Source organism: Larimichthys crocea, chromosome XIII (genome assembly GCF_000972845.2).
Source record: "Larimichthys crocea isolate SSNF chromosome XIII, L_crocea_2.0, whole genome shotgun sequence".
Taxonomy (NCBI): Eukaryota; Metazoa; Chordata; class Actinopteri; family Sciaenidae; genus Larimichthys; species Larimichthys crocea.
In genome coordinates, this window is record NC_040023.1 from 47,835,512 (window position 1) to 47,858,368 (window position 22,857).

General features: G+C 38.0%; 1 protein-coding gene and 1 long non-coding RNA gene across 2 annotated transcripts; one reads left to right on the forward strand and one right to left on the reverse strand.

Moving 5' to 3' along the window:
* Positions 1–11,191: 11,191 nt before the first annotated feature.
* On the reverse strand, positions 11,192–12,979 carry LOC113747227 (uncharacterized). Its single transcript, XR_003463456.1, has 2 exons — positions 12,167–12,979; positions 11,192–12,024 (listed from the first exon to the last, which is right to left on the reverse strand). It is a non-coding gene; the product is annotated as an uncharacterized LOC113747227 (long non-coding RNA).
* Positions 12,980–21,142: 8,163 nt separating this feature from the next.
* bet1 (Bet1 golgi vesicular membrane trafficking protein) lies at positions 21,143–22,797 on the forward strand. Its single transcript, XM_010741545.3, has 4 exons — positions 21,143–21,355; positions 21,546–21,652; positions 21,787–21,843; positions 22,072–22,797. The coding sequence occupies exons 1-4, from the start codon at positions 21,337–21,339 to the stop codon at positions 22,225–22,227; spliced, it is 339 nt and encodes a 112-aa protein (XP_010739847.1). The 5' UTR covers positions 21,143–21,336; the 3' UTR covers positions 22,228–22,797.
* Positions 22,798–22,857: the final 60 nt, after the last annotated feature.

The window sequence follows — 22,857 nt, forward strand, 5'->3', positions numbered from 1 at the left end:
GAGGGCAGCTACAGAGAAGGCTCTGTCTCCCCAGGTTCGGTGCTTGGTCATGGGTGGTGGAGTCAGGATGCATAATTTCCTCCCTTTTTGAAACTTCTGTCTTTAAAGTTCATTTGCAGTCTTCACAAAACGACACAGTCACATCCAAAATGTTTATCTGTGAACTCTTTATGACCGCCGCAGAAAATAAATACAAGTTTAAAGTGCAGCTTGACCTGGCTGTCAGTCAGCAGAATAAATTTTGTTTTGATTTTCTCCTGGTTCTGATGACGCAGGATAGGTTGCAGGCTGATATACGGGTCATCAAAACTTCCCAGTGATTGAATGATCTGTCAGTCCACGTTTATAAGTAATATATTTAGTCAATAAATTGTTTTCTGTTTGTGGCCGGACAAAAATAGAGCCAAGCTGTTTGAGATAAATCCCTTGAGCAGGCTGCGGCTGTGGTGATTTACATGCTCAGTTTATGATGAAAAATTGATCAATAAAAGATATTTGGAAGCGACAGTGGAGAAAAGGGAATACAAAATAAGTATTAGAAATAACTATTCAAATCCTTTACTTAAATGGCATGTCTGCAGTGTAAACATGCTTCTTTGCTAGTAAGTCTTTCCAAATAGTTCTTAGAGTGGCTAAAATGAATATTTCATTATGACAGTGTATCAAATGACTATGTGGTCAATTAAGGAACCTACAGAAAACCTGAATCTGTATCTCCGCTCACCTTTATGGAGCTTTGCAGAGACTCTTAGCTCATTGTTCAGCTATTTAACTTTTTTGGCTCAATCTTACTGCTCTCGTGATGTTGGGTTTGGCTGCAGAAGGCTGCACTAACTCAGCAAGAGACAGATTTAACAGCTAGCTGGTGAACATAGTAGAGAATTTAGCAGCTACAGAGCTGGATATTTCCTTTACGAGTTGTTTGAGATGAAAACAGAGGTAAAATAGAGTGACCTAGAGTATTTACATTCCCCATGTGACAGAAATTAATAATAATATTCCTCCATAACTGTTGGAACTGTTTGCTAACAGGTGATGATGTCCAGGTCCACTTGTTTTTGCTGCCCCTATAGTGGGCAAAAAGCTACCAAAAATAAATGTATGAAGGTCAGTTGTGTAAGATATAGGAACTGTGTGACAATTATGGTCATGTGATCGATTGATCAATTTTATTGCATCAGAAGCATTACTAATTACTAATTCAGAGCCTAAACTAAAATGAGAAGTTCCTTAACGTGGCTCCTGTGGGATTATTTAATGTTTTTTGCATTCAATGATATTATAACAATGAATTTCCTGATGGCTTAATCCATATCCTGACTGTTTCGTCTAAAGCAATAAATCATGATTTATAAGCATATCACAGGTTTTGTAAATAAAATCATAGAACTAGTAACTCAACTGTAAACAGATGAATAGGAGTAAAAAGTACACATTTTCCCCTCTGAAATAGAGAATAAATATAAATTATTATAGAATAGAAGTACTCAAGTAGAGTTGAGTGGAAACTTAATGACATACAAGTACACTTTAAAATGTAAATTTATTTTATTACATTGACTTTAGGCCTTTATCATTATGACAGCTGCTCAAATCAGGCACAAGTTGCTTCTACGCCTACATGAAAATCATAACTACGTCTTATCCTGCAGCTATCCTCTGTGAATCTCTCTCTCCACTCTCTCTTTCATTCATGATTTCCATTATACAGAATGATACTAACACTGGTTTAAGGCCATATTCACTGAAGCCATACCTCTGTGAGTTCTCTTCAAACATTACAATAAGCTTTTGTTATCCGGTGCAATATTTCCACCTGATATCAGCCTCCAATCTCCTGTAACTGTAATTTCCCAGCTTGGGATAAATAAAGTACTTTATTTATTGATACTGATCTCCTGAAAGAAGCTACACATGGTCTGTAAAGAAAGAATCCGATCTAATCTCATTTTTGTTTCACTTCTCTGGAAGAACTCTTCTCCTAATCTAGTCTGACTCGATTTAGAAAGACCCTGCCATGTTTGCTTCGCCTCTCCTCTGCTTAGCTGTATATACCAAAGGTCTGGTTCAGTCATTCAAGAGTCATCGGGAGACTCTGAGAGCTTGATCTGCATACATTAGAATTGTAAATACAGTCAGATGCTCACGACAGCAGCCATACATAAAGATTAGTTTTTAAAGTGTCAGAACTTCATAGACAAGCTTCAGGGAGGAGAGAGGCACAGATCAGCGGACTAGAGACAGATGGGCCACCAAGACACATGGATAATCATGCATATGATAATTGGCTCTGTTAACTGAAATGTACCCTTGAGGAGAAATAAAATATTTTGGGGCTTCTAAGATTTAATTTCAGTTGCTGGGTAATGGGCAGCTTGGTGGATATTTTGCCTAATTAACAAGAAGAGAAACAGCAGTGCACCATGATTTAAAATCCATCCATCCACCACTTACGCCTCCTGCCTGGAGCTGAGCCCAGCTGACAGTGAAGAAAAGGCAAGGTACACCCTGGATAAGTCGTCAGTTCATCACAGGGCTGACACACATTCACACATATGGACAATTTAGAGTCACCAGTTAAGTACATGTCTTTGGACTGTGGGAGGAAGCCGGAGTACCAGGAAAGAACCCACGCAGACACAGGGGAGAACATGCAGACTTCACCAGAAAGGCACCAGCTGGATGTGGGTTCGGACCAGGAACCTTTTTTGCTGTGAGGCGACAGTGCAAAACTCCAAAATCTTTCACTAGAATTATCCTTTTTACTGTCATAGATTCATGATTTTAATTATGGTTTGATGCTTCTTTAAAAAAATCTCACTGGCAAATTAGGAGGGCGCCTGCTTTGGAAGATTTTGACTACATTTTCCTGTACAAACTTATACTCACTCAATGACACTAGACATTATAGTCTTGTCTGTTTGATTGACATTAAGAACTGGATTCTGGATTCATGTGGATGTTATTTGTGACGTCATCCATGAGTCAGTGCCGTTGACTGACAACCTCACATGTCTCCTTAGAACATAAAACCCAGAGTAAGTTCAATCAGGAAGACTATCTTTATGCTCATTCATTCACATTCAGCTGACTATTATAGCATTTAGTCCTTCAGTTACACCAACCATAAACTGAATCTGCCAATCATGTCTGCTGTCAAACCTTAAATCTGTTCTCCTCTTTGCTGCTGTCAGCTGTTTCAGTGCTCAGGTTGAGCTCTTCAGCTCATCTATTGTTCATCACATCTGGATCTTCATCCCAGACTCCTTCAGGGTTTGCTATGCCAATCACGGCTTCACCAATCCGTTTAAATGATGCTGTCACAGTGAGGTCAGTTTCCATCGGTAGTCTTCATTTAAACCTTTAAGGAAAGTTTTACTGCAAGAAAACAAACTTCTTATCTGTCCTGAAGCTAGATTGCACCGGTTCCTTAGTTAAAACTTAGCCTAGTTGCAATGTTAGCGTTAACTAAGTGGAGATTTAACAATAAACAGCTCTAAATTAAAATTTAAAAAGAGCTGTACCCCAAAAACTAGTTCATAGATAGTAAGTAGATGTTACTAAATATTCTTCTCCTCGCAGCTAATGGCAGTACAATCTGTTTGAATTCAGAAGTAAAAGAAGTGGACATGGACTGGATCAAAAATGTTGTTTAATTATAATATAAACTGAGAAGATTTTAAACCACATTTTCCACAAAACATACATGTCAAATAACATTATGTTAATATGCACAAACTAAATGAGCAAATAGAGACATTTAAATTAGCATAATTGCATATTTCTTACACTAATTTTAAACCATATGGATATAACTTACTGCAGTCATATTCACAAAGGTTTGGCTGTTTAATGTATTCATATAAACATATCCACTATTTAGCAATGCTCCTAACCCTGATTCTTTTCTTAGCAGTCTCCTGCTCAAATATCTGCTCAGTCCAGGACTTCTAGCTCCCTGTGGTGGACCCTGATTGCTGTGGACATAAACATGACTGATCTATAGATTTGTTTTCCATGAAAATGCAGTCTTCTGCCCAGCAGTCATGGGTCCAGGACACATCCAGGTGATTAGTACTGATTTAACATAATGACTGTGTGTTCTCAGCACGGCATGGGGTTTGAAAACACATACTGTACTTAAGTGTTCTTTGGAAACAGACTAGATCACCATAAAGCTGCTTAAAATGTTTTTTTCTGAGTTAGTGTTGCTTTTCTTCAATATACAGCAATACTTTTTGTTGGGACAGCCCCCTGCAACCCTGATAAGGATAAGGTTATGGAAAATGGATGGAGGCTCCATTAGAACCTGTGTTGTCGGCTGTGGATGTTTGTTTGGTGAAGGTTGTTTTGTTTGAGTTTTGTCTTCTTATTGCACTGATCAGGAGTTTGCTTTTATTTTTGTTACATTTTGTTCAGTGACAACAAAGGCTTTCTACTCTGTCCTACTCTTTTCCTGAATCAATTGTGTGGTTTGTAACATGTTTTTTTTTTTTTTTTGTTTACCACAGAGCCGACCTTATTACAGTAGCCAGCTTGGTTCCAGCAACCAATAGTGAACAATCTTGTTGTTTGACATGTGGCACTGACCTGAGTACAGCCTGCGTACCTGAAGATAAGCAGCTGGTAAATTACCTAGAACAGGACAATGGGCTTCATGTGGACATACATTCAGACTTTAATATATAGGGATGTAACGAGAAACATTAAGTAGAAGTCCATTAAAAAAATTAACTGAACAATTAGTCATCATCAATGGTTTTGGACTGAAATCCCTGTTAATGTCAGTAAACATTATTTCTCTTAACTGGCTGGAGAAAGAAATCTTCTCACGTCGACTGACAAGACTGCATGACAGATTTGCACAAACCCACAGAAGTTTCACTAATTACTCTAAAATCCTTGTCTCTTTGTTTTAGTGACAACACAGGATAATCCTGTCAGTCACAACCAGCCATATTGATTTTTCCTCTGCCCATGCACAAGCTGTAATCACCACTGATGCCACAGTGTTTCTATAATTGCCTATATCTTCCTGCTGACTGTTTTGTGTTTTGCCGTTATTCTACATGTGCATTGTCTTCTCCAGGTGCCTTGTGTCCGTGATTTTCGTGAAGTTCAAAGCAGGGATTTTGTGCACATTTGAAAGAGAATCACATAGACAAGGAGATAAAATTAGATACAGTGGCTTTGGTGACAAAATATGGAAAAGCCCTTGGATTGAACTTTCTCTCATACCGTGGCCTTAGCAGCATCTGCCAGCAACTTGTTTTTTAACGTTAAAATCAAACTTGCTATGACTCATCGGACCAGAACCTCACCTCCACGTTACCACGTGTCCCTTCTATATTTAAACATGAAGCTCTTCCGGGCTATGGTCGTGTCCCAGAGCCTGTGAATCTGAAGTGCTTGTGTTTGTACCTATTGTGACAAGAGAAAATCAGCATGGCATTGAAGTACTGTACTGTGCTAGAGGACAGTGTCACTGAAATGAGAGGAAAAATAAAAGAAGATTGGATGGCACGAGCTCTGAGGAGATATGATACACCTGAATTCAAAGCTTGTGTTTGCAGTTGAACATCTAACAGAGAGAGGGAACAAAAAGAAACATTCCCCTATGTAATAAGAATTTTATAACATAGATACAGATAGCATCATAAGTCTTCGCAATTTCCCCTGATAGTTACCATTTCCCCAATTTAAATGTAAACTGCCAGCTTCAGCAACAAAATCATATTAGAGAAGTGAAAATAGAACTTGTGAGAAATAGGAAGTCACATACACATCATATGACATCTGAAACACAGTATAAACCTAATTTTTATAACACCTTATGTCTGTTTGTCAGTGTCCAATCACCTCTGCTGCTTTATGATTGATATTCTCCAACAGGCAGCCTTGCAGATCACTTCCATAAACATTTGTTTTCTCGCCTGTCATATTTAAAGCTCATGATATGAATCAAATATTAGATCACAAATTAATTATCTCGTTATCAAAGCTTGTTTTTAGAGACGGTGAAATATTTATCTCGAGATAAGAGCATTAAAAAGAAAATCACAAACACGGTACCCAAGCAAGTCATAAGAGAGACAACTCACTCATCTATTGATCAATAAAAGTCTCCTCCCTTGTAAGCAACTGGGATTTTAAAGCACTCTCACTTGTGCATAAGCACATTACTGTGGATTTGTTTGGGGGGTCTTCAGGATCCACATTAAGCCTGTTTACTTTGTCTGAGAGTCACTAACAGCTGGGACTCCTGAGATTGAACAGTCTTACAGGCTAAAAGGTGAATGAGATAATTGGATCTGCGTCGTTTCAGGAGTGTCGATTGGTCAGTTCATGACACTGTGGCATTTATCTCCATTAAGCAGTTGCATGATAAAAGCCATGTTACATTTTTGTGATCAAAATGAGGAAAATGTTGCTTTTTTGGGCACATACTCTATGGACACTTGTCAGTTGAAGCATCGTGGCGCATATCAATCAAATGTTTTCCTCCATCGAGTTCTCTTTGGGAATTAGCTGGGAAGAAAAACATGTGTGGGGTTCAAACAGAGATTTGGAGTTCTTTCAAATTTACATAAATGCTGTTTTTTCAATGTATGTAGACAGAGGAGACAGTGTAGAGGGTAAAATGGCTTCAAAAGAACAAACAGAACGGGTGCTGTCCATGTGGGCTTTGACATCTTCATGTGATTTATGTCTTTTCTTCTAAATGAGCTGTACTTGTCAAAGGATTTTAAAACTGTACAATACTTAGATTTCATTTTAGCTATGTGTTTCATACTTACAGTATAACAGTCTATATGTAGGCAAACCAGTCTATGCATTATTTTAAAGTGCCAATGGTGTGGATTTGAGTTACATGACTTTCATTTGATTACTTCAGATTTGGGTAAAAATAAAAGAAGACTTTCAGCTCAACATTTGGATTTTAAAATTCACTTTTTCTTGGAATGATTTAATATATTTGGTCCTCAAGCCCAGAGATTGAAAATTGTGTTACAAGAAGTGTGCAACAAATCAACTCTTCATTTCTTCAACATGCTTTTGGCAGTGCAGAACAGCAGACAGAAAAAGAAAAAAAAAAGATGATTCCTTCAGGTGCAAAAACTAGGATGTGGATGAGACAAAAATGGCAACTTGCAAAACTTTTGGCTGGCAAATGATTGTAATTGTGTCACTGGAATAAGAAACATTATGATGGTATGAAGGTTACAAGTAATAAAAGTAACAACTGTGTTGAGTAGGGGCTTGTTGGTCTTTATTTTCAGCTGACTTGGATCATGTCTTCGAACTCTTTTGCAAAACAATGTCTTTGATCCACATCTCTAATGAAAAACTAGAATTACCTTGAAATACTAGAATTACCCCTGTCGTATAGTGTGATTTAAAGAAGTGTCAAGAGTTGAGCTGAGCAGTTTCTAAATTGGCCTTGAGACTCCTCAAACCAAATAAAAGCACAAACAGAAATGCATCTGAAACTGTGTCTATGCACAACAATACAAAATATTCTCATTTAACCAGACTGACTTTTGTTTGTCTTGAATGACAATGAGAGAAGAACTAAAGTTGTTTCAGTTTGTTTGTTTTCTCCCCTGACAGAGCTATGATGACTCATTGTTTGAGCCATGCGAGGGCGTGCTGTGTGCATGATGGCGAAATTAACAACACTGAGAAGAGGTAACCTAAGACTAATTAGGATGTGTCCATCTAAATAAAGTTTTTTCATGTGTTTGTGTAACTAAAAATAAAGACAGCAAAGCAAAGGTCATGTCTAATGTATTCCTGGCTGCAGTGTTTTGATATGATCTCCTCTGCACTGACACAGCAGGAGCAGACAGACTGTATCCATCACTCATTATGTCAATCAATCTTAATATACAGACTAATTATATGCCTGGCCATGAAGAGCTTAAACTGGCTCGTACAGCTATAGAGATGTTCACATTGAGCTAGGTGGCACTGCTGCTCTTCCTCTAGTACAGCAAAGTACAGTGTTGTGGTTGATGTGATCAGTGACATTTTTGGGACTTATAATAAATGATACAAGCATAGTCAAGATAATAATAATGATTTTCTATTGCTGTGATTGTTGCAATAAAAGAACTGAGTGATTAAACCCTGTGATCTTACACAGTGCTGCATAATAATAGTTGCACTTTCACTTACTGCATTAGTTTAATAATAAATCACATTCTGCTACAAGGCCTCCGGCTTTAGATTTCCATTAACTGAGGTATGACAAATTTTAGAGATGAGTTGCTTTTTTTGGAATATGCTTCCGCACTAATACCTTTGCAGTTCATATAGTCAAATTGTACATTTCAAGCTGGAAGTGGGTCAGGATGTTTACTTGGATGATACTTGGCTAAGATATGCAGTGTAAAGCTATAAAAAAAAACTCTGTCTATCTATACAACAAGATATGATGTGATACGATACAATATGATAAGACACAATACGATAAGACACAATACGATACATTATGATATGACAAGATATGTTACGATGCCATGCGACATGATGCCATGCGATACAACAAGATACGAAACAATATGTTATGACAAGATGAAATGATACAATACGAAATGTTACAATATGATACAACACGATACGATACAATACAAACTTTATTCATCATTAAGCAATAAAACTGATACAATATGCAGTAAATATCTGGGCCACGGCTTTACAGTCTGTCTGTCTCAGTTCTGTTGCTTTGTCAAACTAGCCTAAACCAAAACAGTAATCTGTGGCAGTGGCAGTTATTATGCAAAACATCTACGCATGCCACAGAACACTGGAAGAATATTAGCACTAGTGTTGCAACAATTATATATTGCAATAAAGAGAGTGTAGTCCAGCCCACGCAATAGCACACATTGGCAAATTTAACAGACTGTTGTGCTTTTCCCTCTGTGAAATGTGCAAATAAGCTTCATTATGACCACCATATGGTTCCTTCATCGTTATGCACATCTGCCGCTGCAGAACTTCAGTGGGAATTCACTCTCCAGATGCTCCCCACCCAGTCCTGCCTGGACATAAATACATAAACTATACCTGGGCAAGGCCATCTGCGGTCACAATGAGTATTCTACAAGCGGAACAGAACAGGAGGGTTGACATTATGCCACTTCCCTGAGGGGAGATTACCCTAAAGCAATTCATAGCACTACTCAGCAAACTATGAATTACTTGTCAAAGCCTGTTATACAGAGCACCAAGGGTGTAAAAGGTTGCTGGAATTGAGCCTTGGTGATACTCAATTATATCAGGACAAAGGCATGCAGTGCAGTGACACATTGTAGGGAGGAAAGGTGCAGCAGACCAAAGCTTTAGTGACATGAGGGACACAGCAGTGCATAAAATTGTGATTATGTTTTTGGTGTGTTGGTAAGCCTTTAAAATGGAATTCACATCAGGGTAGGCTTTTTCTGGTTTGCTCTTTTATTGAGAGAAAAAAAATACTATTCATGACAGTTAATAGAAAGCTGTCAGACGTGTGGTCGCAGCAAATGAATCAGCCGCGTATCAGCACGTCCCTGTGGTCAGTTCCCCAACTTTCACCACTATTAAAATTGAAAGTGCATATAAAAATGAAGCCAGAGCGAAAGCAGCTTGCACACTTAATGCTCTTGCCTTACCGCACTGAAATGAAAGAGTGCAGCTTGGCTGCAGGAATTAGAAGAGATGACAGAAATGTTTTCTCAATACGGTCAAAAACAAAAAGCTCAATCTGCTTCAGGCTGGCTTATGATTTACTCTGCCAAATTGTATCTTTTAAAAACTTTTCCCCTTAAAGTGGACATACACGAAAATCTGGGCGCTTGGTCAAATGAGTAAAAGTTACATTGTGGAAAATATCACCATTTGTTGGTCCACCGTAACACAGATTTAATCTTTTGTATCTTAAGTTTATCTCATTTTAACAACTTAATCCTAAACTGGCATTGGGCAAGAGGCTTGGTCAATAGTTCATCACAGATCTTAAGTTTCTGATCAGAAATATTAATACTTCTGTTTCAGTGGAAGAAATTTGGAATAGAAATTAATAAGAAAAGAGTAGCAAGAATATATGTGTTGTTTGTCCTACTACTACTCGTAATCCTGAAAGAAGATAATTTGAGTAATCGTTCTTCTGTTGGCCTCATATTCAGTTCAGTATTAAGGTATTTACATTTACTTGGCATTGTTGGGAATCCTTAATTTGCATATTAGTATGGCATGGATTCAAATATAGCAGATTTGTCAGCTAAACATTAATTCAGAGCAGCTTAACAAAAACAGGTTTTAAAATGAATAATGATGTTTTCACCAAATTCCTGCCCTACAGTATGTTGTGTTTTTGGAAGAAAATGGGGTGTCCTCAACATTTTTTATGTTGTGGTTTCAAAATGACAAAGAACATTTTCCAAAATGCTATAAAGATTTTTAGGCATTCTATTATCTTAAATGGCTCAAACATTATAGTGTATATAGTTGCCATAAATGCAGAATAAAATGTTGTTTCGGCTAAGCCCTGAATGTCTGTCTGGCTCCATCCCTGCATGCTAGTCTTAGCATACATCCCTTTTCATTATCATGATTCATTACTCCAGCCACTCCACCACCATGACCCTGAACAAGTTTTAGAGGATGGATGGAGAGACTCTCATACCTTTATAAACTGCAAAACCAAAACACTTCCACCACCACCATGAGTTTTTTTCAGATGACTCAAACAAATGCAATCACCAAACTTTATTGGACACCTTTATTGGATTTGGTAAAGCAAGTTAATTTGTTTTTACCCAAACCTTATTCTTTTAACTCAGTTATAAAGCTCAGGGACACGCAGTTATGTGTGGGTGATTTGTGACCATACGTGATCCTGCAGACAGAGCAATCGCTTTTATTGATGTAGCCCTCACTGTAGCTGTGCAGCAGAGTTTAAGGGTACATACTCTGTTTAGTGTTGTATCACCAATTTTAAAGTGGGAATAGCAAAATGAAATATATGTATGTATGTATATATATATATATATATAGATAGATAGATAGATAGATAGATAGATAGATAGATAGATAGATAGATAGATAGATAGATAGATAGATAGATAGATAGATAGATAGATGGATAGATAGATAGATAGATAGATAGATAGATAGATTCACAATATACACAATTCACATATTAACATTTTTTTTTTTTACATCCCATCAATTTACACTGTTATTTGCATTACTTATTTACATCTCACACCATAAGTTCACATAGTTAATTACATCTGACACCATAAATCTACATCAATCAAATCAATTGTTTGCTAAACTTTCTTACATGTCACAACATCAAACCAAATATCAGCAGTTGCCAGTCATTACAATCAATTCACAACTTTCCAAATAGGACTTAGATCTCTTGTCTTCTGCCTTTCCTTTCTCTGTACATGCTATATGGTCTACTGACCTCAGGGTTTAGCGCTTCTTAACAGTTAGTTAACTGAACGATTTTATAACTGACATTTTATGTTTCTGTGACCTTGTCACAAAAACATTAAGGTGAAAAAATAGACTGAATTCAGGTTTTATATCAATAAACAAGCGGAACGGATTCAATATTGAAGCTCTGACACAGCGCTCTGGAAACAGCGATGAGTGAACAGACTGATGTAGCCTACTGATTTTTGACATGGCAAAAGAGGGGAGGTCCAAACTAATGATTTAAAAAAGTCCTGTAATGGTAGCTACGCCCATGATTATTATAAACTCCGAAGCAGAGGGAGCTCAGCTCCTGCTGGATGTAGTGCCGAGGTGAGGAGGCAGAGCTGAGCTCCGGAGGGCTCCGTCCCAGTTTAAACTCTGGCTGTAATGACAGTCCACCTACATCTTCATTGGAAAGAAATAATTCTTTAATGGAAATTATTAGCACAAAATACTAATCTCACTGACAGACACATTACATTTGCTGTGACTGCTTTATGGTTTAGCATGTTTGTATACAACAGTGTCGTAGACATACATTTGCCCTTTCTGTGGAAGCTCATTAACATATACATACACAGAGAGACAGACAGAAAGACAGAACACAGAGAGACAGAACACAGGTTAGTGTATGGCCCTACACAAATAAATATGGACATTAGCATACATTAATATACCTTATCATAGTTACCTGTTTGCCTATGTGCTGCAGAGAGGACACAGAGAGCAGAGAGACCGACAGAACACAGGTTAGTGTATGGCCCTAAACTAATGCATATGGACATTTGGACTTAACTGTTTGCCTATGTGCCGACGCAACATGGCTGGTTGTACACCGGGCTGCCACAGTATGTTGTTGACATACATTTGCCCTTTCTGTGGAAGCTCATTAACATATAGATTAAATAGTACAGGGCCTAACACTGATCCTTGATGCACACCCATTATGTATTTTAGTAAAATGTTAAAGGTACTTCTTTTCTTCTTTTTTTTGTGTAATGATGTGAGCAGAAATGATGCATCATCAATGTCATGATGACAACTCATGTGTCCTGTGACAAAGTTCAGACCGGAGCCATTTTTCCACAGATGTAGCACACAACGAAGATTCTCTGTGTCAAAAACTCCACAAACCGAGTGTCAAAATGACAACTCAGGTCTGTGACGCAGTCAAAATCCACTTGATAAGTATGATTTCACATCACGGCGCTGCAGAGAGGACAGAGAGAGCAGAGAGACAGACAGAACACAGAGAGACAGACAGACAGAACACAGGTTAGTGTATCCAATGCATATGGACATTACCATACATGACCTTACCTTACCTTACCATACTTACCTGTTTGCCTATGTGCTGCAGAGAGAACACAGAGAGCAGAGAGACAGACAGACAGAACACAGGTTAGTGTAGAAAGTAATGCATATGGACATAAGCATACATGACCTTACCTTACCATACTTACCTGTGTGCTGATGTACCATCAGCACATAGGCAAACATCAGCGTACTGGTTCCTATTTATAGACTTTTAGGATGTCACAGATTATGTCACTGATGATGTCATAAGTCACATGACCTCACCAGTGGGGCGGGCCAGAAAACAGCTTCACATGTGACCTGTGACATCATAGGTCACATGACCTCACCAGTGGGGCAGGCCAGAAAACAGAGCTTCACATGTGACCTGTGACATCATAGGTCACATGACCTCACCAGTGGGGATGTTGCATCAGCACATAGGCACAGGTAAGGTAAGGTAATGTATGCTAACACAGGTTAGTGTATGGCCCTAAACTAATGCATATGGACATTACCATTCCTTACCTTTCCATACTTACCTGTTTGCTGATGTTACATGCTGCAGAGAGGATACAGAGAGCAGAGAGACAGACAGAACACGGATTAGTGTATGGCCCTAAACTAATGCATATGGACATTAGCATACATTACCTTACCTTACCTGTGCCTATGTGCTGATGCAACATCCCCACTGGTGAGGTCATGTGACCTATGATGTCACAGGTCACATGTGAAGCTCTGTTTTCTGGCCCGCCCCACTGGTGGTCATGTGACTTATGACATCATCAGTGACATCATCTGTGACATCCTAAAAGTCTATAAATAGGAACCAGTACGCTGATGTTTGCCTATGTGCTGATGGTACATCAGCACACAGGTAAGTATGGTAAGGTAAGGTAAGGTCATGTATGCTAATGTCCATATGCATTACTTTCATGCCATCTACACTAACCTGTGTTCTGTCTGTCTGTCTCTCTGCTCTCTGTGTTCTCTCTGCAGCACATAGGCAAACAGGTAAGTATGGTAAGGTAAGGTAAGGTCATGTATGGTAATGTCCATATGCATTGGATACACTAGCCTGTGTTCTGTCTGTCTGTCTGTCTCTCTGTGTTCTGTCTGTCTCTCTGCTCTCTGTGTCCTCTCTGCAGCACCGTGATGTGACATCATACTTATCAAGTGGATTTTGACTGTGTCACAGACCTGTGTTGTCATTCTGACACTCGGTTTGTAAAGTTTTGTCAACATGTGAGAGCACGGAGAATCTCTATTGTGCGCTACATGTGTGAAAAAATGGCTCCAGTCTGAACTTTGTCTGGAGTATACCCCTAGAGGGTCCGCAGAGGTACCGCAGGGGGTCCACTAATTTTAAATGTTACCTCTAGATATATTTTAAGTCCAGTAACAGATAATTTGCCTTCAATAATATGTCAAAAGTTAATATGCAAATATTTCTCATTTCAGTGTTGACAGTAAAGGTCAAACATCAACAAGCAGAACACAATTTGAGTATATACTTCACATTGTAGCTCTAAAGCAGAACACAATTTGAGTATATACTTCACATTGTAGCTCTACTATTTTGTTACTTCTGTCTGTCAATCCGTCACCAGATACTCATATTTGGTGAGTTTTATCCAAATTGAAGGATAAATGTGTGTAAAATAATCATGTGATTCGCTGGTTGCCACCAGCCAGCGGCCAGTCCAAATGTCCATATGCATTAGTTTAGGGCCATACACTAACCTGTGTTCTTTCTGTCTCTCTGCTCTCTGTGTCCTCTCTGCAGCACATACGCAAACAGGTAAGTATGGTATGACAGTCCACTACTAAAATGTTAAAGGTACTTCTTTCCTTTTTTATTTGCGTAATGATGTCAGCAGAAATGAAGCATCATCAATGTCATGAGCCAATCTCTGTATATACACAACAAGAGGATGTACAATAACAAGTTTGTATTTTACCAACAAACATACAGGCAGTTCATAAAACAGGCCATATTATTTGTTGGGGGAAATGTTGCATTTCTTCCTTTTTTAGATTTTTTTTAATAAAAGTTCAAAGTTTCAGAAAAACAGTAAAAGAGTAGCACATATTTGTAACTCTTGAGACCGAGCACACTCCCCATTGCTGTGCTATTCCGGGATATTGATTTTTAAAGAACCTATGCTCTGCTGTTGCTACTAATCTAACAAACCAATTCTTCTCTCTGCACTTTAGTAAATATATCATTGATGTTTTTTTCTACCAGCAAATCTAAGATTTCAGAGGAGCTTCCTCTTTTTGTCTGAGGTAATGTACCAAAATAATTCCTAGACATGAAATTTGTTATGTCTACAAATGTTTGCTGATGACTGGAAGTGTTTCCTAAAACAGGCTGTGACATGCAAACATCCTGAGACAAACGTTGGGACACTGTGTAAAATGTGAATAAAAACAGAATGCAATGATTTGCAAATCTCAGAAAACCATATTTTATTCCCAGTATAACATAAACAACATATCATATGTTAAAACTGAGACATTTTACCATTTCATGGAAAATATTATCTCATTTACAACCCTATACCATCAGAGATGAAGTCTTTTGAACTCTCCGCTGATGACAAGCTGGATGGTTCTTCTCCTCATTAGTCCGCAGGACACAGCGCCCATGGTTTACAAAAAGAATTTAAAATTTTGATTGATCTGACCTCAGAACAGTTTTCCATTTCTCCTCAGACCATTTTAAATGAGCTTTGGCGCAGAGAAGATGGAGGCATTTCTGGATCGTGTTCAAATGACTTCTTCTTTTTGGATACAGCTTTAACTTGCATTTGTGGATTGTACGACAAACTGTGTTCACAGATAGTGATTTCTGGAAGTGTTCCTGAGCCCATGCAGTGATTTCGAGTCGAGAATCACGCCCATTTTTAATCCAGTGCCGCCTGAAGTCATTGATTAATTGATGAATGAATTGAACACTCGGTTTGAAAAGGTGTGTATGTGTGATGAAGTTTATGTTGATATTATGTCATCTCACCCACTCAGTGCTCTCAGGCAACTTGTGGCCAGTGTTTGTTTGAGTGTTGTGTCCAAGGTGGCAGACGTTTTAAATGACCTTTCATAAATGGCCATTAGTGAATATAAAAAAGTAAGCAAATGGTCAAATGTGTTCAAGACTAAAAACAGGCTTCTATATAATTAAAAACTACAGCGGCTGAAACAGTAATAGTGCTATCAATTAGTAGTTTTTTATGTGATAAGATTTATATAAAAATATCTGCAAATTGTGGCAAGAAAGAACTCCAAACTACTAAGTAACTTTTTTACTTCTGCACTGGAGCTTCAGACTGCATGATGCAAAGTGAGGAGGTATTTCACTATGATTGTCTTAATTCAAGATAATCTCAAAAGGTGTAGATTCACTTACACTCTGTTGCATCAGGCCTTGAGGTAAACAGCCCAAGTTAGGCTTGATTAAATCTCACTGCATCTGTGTAGCTAATGGACATTAGACTGTGTTCAGCAGGGCGTCCTCAGCCAGGCGAGTTTAGTCTGTGACCACACAGAGTTTGTCAGATGACTCAGGAGTAAAGATGTGCAGTTAAAAAAGGTGACTATACCTGAAACCTTTACACAATGGCTGCAGTGTCACATGACAGGGGGCATAGGGCATCGCTTTGTGTCACTTTTTGTGTGCGTGGGGTTGAATGGTAAAAGTTGTATAATGATTTTGCTCCTTGTAATGTATTTTAACACATATTGGTGTAGCTTGTTGATAATGATTTCTAATTAAAAATCCTTGTTTTGTCCAACAAACAGCTCAAAATTTAAAAAATATTATACATATTATATGAATCATATTTATCATGGTTTCATTCCATAGTGAACCACAGCAATAGCTACGACACAATATCAGTTTAAACACACAGGTCACGTACCTTCACTTTTTCTCTCAGGCGGTGTTCATTCAGCACACTGATAACATGTTTTCTGTGCATTAAGTGTAGATAGAGAAGACAGGGTTCACTATAAGAGGTGTGTGCGTGTGTGAAAGATGGTGACAGACAGGAAGACAAAGCCTGGCAGACAGGTGATGTTACTTCATTAGATTTTGAGTTAGACAAGAACTAACAGTAATGTGATTTGCAATTAGAGGCACTTTGAATGGCATTCATTGATTTAAAAAAAAGACTCATGTGTACATTGTAATCAGAATGAAAACAAAGCCGCTCAAGCCCAGCTCCCAGCGGAGTAAACAACGCTGAAGTGAATCAATATTTCAATTCATTTCTAAATGCTGTTGCATATTCTTTGTCAAGGGATTCAGCGTCAGTGTCAACTCAGGAGTCAAAGTTCAATTAAAACAAGAGAACGAAAGACAAGGAGCTCAGATGTTCAGGGTTTCTTTCCCTTTTCATTCAAGGGGGATTGTCAGGTTCCTAGACACGTACGCACAAACACACTCGCCCCCAAACACACACAGACACACAGATGAGTGAATAATAATGTTTTAGGTTGAGTAATAGTATTGTTCATTTGGACTGACAGCAGGATTTCCTGAAGGAATTCAGCAGCATGGAATAGCCATGAAGCTAAAATGTGTGGTTTTAAATAGATGAATATCTGCACACTGCTCCTCCCCCGACCTCTTTCTCTCACCGTCAGTTTTCAATTTCAGTTAGGCTTTGTCTGCATGAATGGTTGGTGGCTATTCCTGCAAAAGCAATAAGATGACAAATTGGAATTGGACCGAATAATGCAAAATGACAATACATAAGCTAGACAATAATTTAATTAATTCTTATTAATCCTAATAAGAAATGATGAAATGGGGAACCGGGAAAATACATTCGCATATACTGTACAAACACACATATCTGTTCACATCTGCTCATAGGATAATCTTTATACAGACGGGGTTTAAGCTGATGATAAAACTGATGTTTTGAGATAAAAATAACATTTTATATCAATCTATTAATTATGTTTCTGTCTTACTTTATATATTCACATGATTATTCATTTAATTTATTCTTATTTATAGCATGAATATTGCATTCTTTGAGGCTCATAGATTCTACAGCAGGTCTAGTTATCAAATTTTAGCCATACTCCCTCTCACACCTTGTCCATTTATTCTCTTTAGCTGTCTTCCACCTCACCCAAATATCACACTTTTATTCTCCTGCGCATCTTATTAAAACCCATTTAGTGACAAATGAAAGGATTTAGGTCCACTCTGAACAACATGGCCATCTATTCAGGATCCAAATCAATTTGCAAGCCTGAGAATTTTGAGCATGGCTAAAGGGGGTGGCTGAGTTCTTTTAACTGCTGTTCAAAGCAATGTTAACGGTAGAAATCAAAATCCTTTTTCTGCTGAGACTAATAGCAGGAAGTGCAATAGCGTCCTTTTGATCTTTCCTCTGGCATGTATTCTCCACACTTCTCCTGCGTCATCTGACTCATCCGTTGCTCTATTCTCTAGAGGAATTATGCTAATCAGGACGAGCCAGATATTGTTAAGTATCAGCAGTATTCAGTGAGAGGTGCAGTGCAGAGATAGGTGAGCAATTCTCATTTTCAGCTAATTATGGTCCTATCTTGCCAAATTGAAGCATGCTTTACTGACTGGGGAATATCTCTTTTATTCTGGTCCATCCCTGAGAAGTTATTGAAACATTATTTTGCAGTGCTTAATGCAAACTACAACTACTACAAACAAGTCTTTTTCTAATAACATTTATTTTCCTAATTGTGCAAATGAATGATTCTTGATAATTTGAGGAATTGTCACAAGATGTTTCGGGAAATATGCTCAATTGAGAGTCAGGGTTTAGGGTCAGAAGATTGATAGCAATAATGAGAAAGATATCAATCTTCTCATTTTCTTCCAGCTAAAAGGCAAGTGAGAATATTTCTCAAAATGTCAAACTATCCTTCAGTTATTCCTGATATTATAAGTTATATCTCTGAGAAGCCATCATAAGCTCTATTTGATATAACTGCCCAGTAGAAAATAATAAATAATACACATTTAGACATTTACAGATAGAGACACCCGAACTAGCTGTAACACACAGCATACTGTGTGTGTGTGTGTGTGTGTGTGTGTGTGTGTGTGTGTGTCGATCATTGCACCAGGGTTGCTCTGGATCTGAAGTTTGAGGATTAAGACCAGGTTTCAAACGTCCAGATTACTTTCTCCTCTTTAAAGACTCATCTGATATACACGATCCTCTCAGATCCACAAAGGCTGAGATGTGCACACAGTTCAATCAATATCTACTGTTTCTTTGACACTCATGTCAAGGTCATGCATACAGCGAAGCTTCAGGGTGATACATAAAAAGATGAGTGCTGGGGGATTGAAATGCATTATGGTAGATAGGGGCTTAAAGTTGTATTTATTTATAAGATATTGGATTAGAATAAATTAACATCATGAGAGCCATTTTAATCTTTTATATCATATTAGCTGTCTCCTGTTATATTGGCACAAGGCTTGGGGAGAGATGATGTATGAAGGGTTCAAGGAAAGCTAATCATTGCTAAATAGCACCTCTAGGATTTTGGAAATATCGAGAAACTCTTGCAGCACAGATAGATCTGTCAGTAAGCCCTGTTATTAAAGCCACAGAGGATATTTGTCTCAATTTTATGGTGGTCACATTTCAAAGTGTTCAGAGGAAACAATCTGTCTGTGTCTAAAAGGAACATCGTAGCAATTTTCTTCTTATAATAATATGTTTCTCCCACCAAAGGGAGATCAATCCACTGATGTTTGTCACTGTGGGACCGTCTGTGTTTGCATGTATGGTGCAAGGGAAAATTTGAGCTCTTCATAATTATATTTTTCTTATATGTAAATTAGGAGAGACTTTGACATAAGTTGGCATATATTTTGTGTTAGGGGAACCAACTGGTATGAGCCTGAAAGTATGAATTATTTAGCTCTTTTGGTCCAGAAAATTAGTTGTATGTACCCGTACATAAAGGTTTTACACAAAAACATAATTGTATGATTCAGATTTAAATTTGAATATTCCCACCTCAAGATAAGGACACCATAGAATAGTCATTTTACTGAGAAAAGACAAAACAAACATGGTTATTTCACCTTTGCAGCGCTGCAGCGACCCCTAAAATAATCAGTTAAACTTATAATGACTTTGTTTTTATCAATAGTATGTCTATAATACTATAACAACCTTATTTCCAACCCTGATTAAGACAAGGTAGGTTGAATCGATCACACATGTGCACACTGAGGTTTTTAGACAATCAAAGTGACCAAAGACGTCAGGGCTCATGGTGAGATGGACCCAGAGAGTTTAACTCAGCCAGCTACAGCTAGAGCACATAAGGTAACTGCATTACAGGATGTATAGTGACATATATAGGCCATTAGTACAACAGGATGTGTGATTTGGTTATAGATGGAATTAATGAAATATACAGTATGTGGTAGCTTGCTCTCATTTTTTGAGGTTTTAAAGTTCTGTACTCTCCCGGCCTTGATTTTCCATTTACAGCTGTTACTCTGTTAACAGGTGTCTCATATGAACATTGCAGATTAAATGAGCTTTAGCAGATCTGTAGCTTTTAAATGCATTAGTTCAGTGTTCCTGCCTGTGTTGTTGCTGTAGCTGCTGTATGTTTTTAGCTACTCTATGTTGGTCCTTTTTTCTTGTAAACGCTATATATATCCAAATCCAACATCAGAACTTCAACAGCGAATTCAAGTAATTCAAGAATATGTGTGACAGCTTACGCTCCTGTAAGAACTCACCATGGGATTGAGCAAACCCCATCACAATTTACAGTTCCCTAATAATGATTAATTTAAAATCAAGATAAATGTTGTCCGTCCAGACTTTGTATGAGGCACGGTCAGTAAGGATAGATTTGCTGATGAGTGTAGTTTGTAGTCATGGCACATACATAGAAGAACATATGTTGATCTGAAACTATATATATATATATATTCGTGTACTTGATATCAGCCCAAACATGTAACAACTGTAGAAGATACTACTGGGTAATGGAGTCATGGGCACAGTGTAGAATACACAGAGATGAAATGTTGCTTTGAAGAATGAATGGACAGATTACAACATTTTGCATCCATGGGAACAAAAAAATAATAATAATAATGATAGTGTTCTTCATTGTTTCAACTTTGTTGTAAAACAAATGTTATTTATTTATATTATGAATTGATCATTATAAGTGTGTGCTACTTTCACATGGAGATTGGACACACGCATACACAGACAGACACTTTAAATTTAGTTTCATAACTATTTATCCTATAATAAATATAATTATTCATTATTAATTGATTGTGGAAATAGCGCACGTCGCACTAGCAGTGTTCTAATCGGTGTTGCTCTGGGTTACGTCAGGGAAAGATTGTCCTCGTCCGGCCACCGTCTGATGTCGTGGCGTGTGCTGACGTGCGCAGACTCCCCTCACACACAGGGTTACAGATAGCGGTACTTTCCACCTTATTAGTGTGCATTTGTTTTCTTTCCCGGTACATACACAACAGGACAGTGTTCCCTTTGGTGTTTCAAGATGAGGCGCGCAGGTTTGGGTAAGAGACAGACGTACATCTCCATGGTAACGTCATACTTAGCCTGTTAGCTTGCGAGCTAACGTTAGCCAATGTTGTTACCAAACATGAATGAACGCTGGTTGTTGTTGTTTTTTTTACTCTGGAGGCTTGTTAAAGTGTTAAAATCGTTTAACAGCACTGTGTTAATTGTTGCTGTGGTTTCGTGAAGGTGACGGAGGCTCTGGGAATTATGTAGCAAGCGGATACAGTGTGTATGAAGAGGAAAATGAACACCTACAGGAGGAAATGAGAGCTAAAGCCAGCGCTCTGAAAAGTGTGAGTAACTATTTTAAATGTCTGATGTGTGAAATAACTCCTAACTTTCTCACACGAGCTGTACGGTTTGAAATAATGCAAACTGATGCTGCTTTGTGTTTGATATTTACACGTTGACAAATGTGTGTTTACAGCTGTCAATCGAAATAGGAACGGAGATCAAATACCAGAATAAAATGCTGGATGATATGGTGAGTTTCACTTCATAGTTTTATTCCTTTTAAATACTGGAACAAATGGAAGTGATTGTGAAGTATTCAGATTCATTAGCAGAGTAAAAAGTACAACATTTCCCTCTGAATTGGAGTAGATGTATATGAGTATACTAAAGTAGTACCTATATTAATATTTCCTAAGATCTGAGTATGTTCTCTGGCCTGTCTGGACTTTACACTTTTTACGCCTCTGTCTCACACCAGGACACAGACTTTGACTCAACAGGCGGACTGCTTGGCGCCACCATCGGCAGAGTGAAACAGCTGTCCAGAGGCAGCCAGACCAAACTGTTGTGCTACATGCTCCTCTTCTGCTTTTTCGTCTTCTTTATCCTCTACTGGTTCATCAAGCTGAGGTGATAGGAGGACGACTCTCTCAAGATTTGGTCCTTTTTTTTTTTTATCTTCGCGTCATCCTCCGCAGTCTGTGCCACAATAATCCATCTCAAAACTAGACTAAGACAGAAGTGTATTAGTTTCGCAGGTGCCCATGTGTCTGAGTATATCATAGAATAATCCCAAAATTGAGTCATGAAAGGACTGCTGATGATGCCGTTTGATGGTATCCCAAAAAATAAAATGGGGACTGTGATGATTAATGACAATGTGCAGTGGAAATCACAAATGTTGATCTAAAGTGGACACCGCCACTATATTTATGTACTTGGTATCAGCCCAAACAGATAACTGTAGAAGATACTACTGGGTAATGGAGTCGTGGGCACACTGTAGGATAAAAATACAGCCCAAAGTTGTGTCAAAAGTGATTAACTTATAGAGCGATACCCGAGACAAACAGTCTTGTGTATTTGCTTTGAAGAATGAATGGATGTATTTGGCATCCATGCAAAAAAAAATAGTGTTATTAATTGTTTCACCTTTGTTGTAAAATGTTTTTTTTTTATGTAAATAAACAAATTTTATGCTCTGAATTGACCGATGTGTATGAGTGTGTGCTACTTACACACAGATGGTGCTGAAAATATTCAA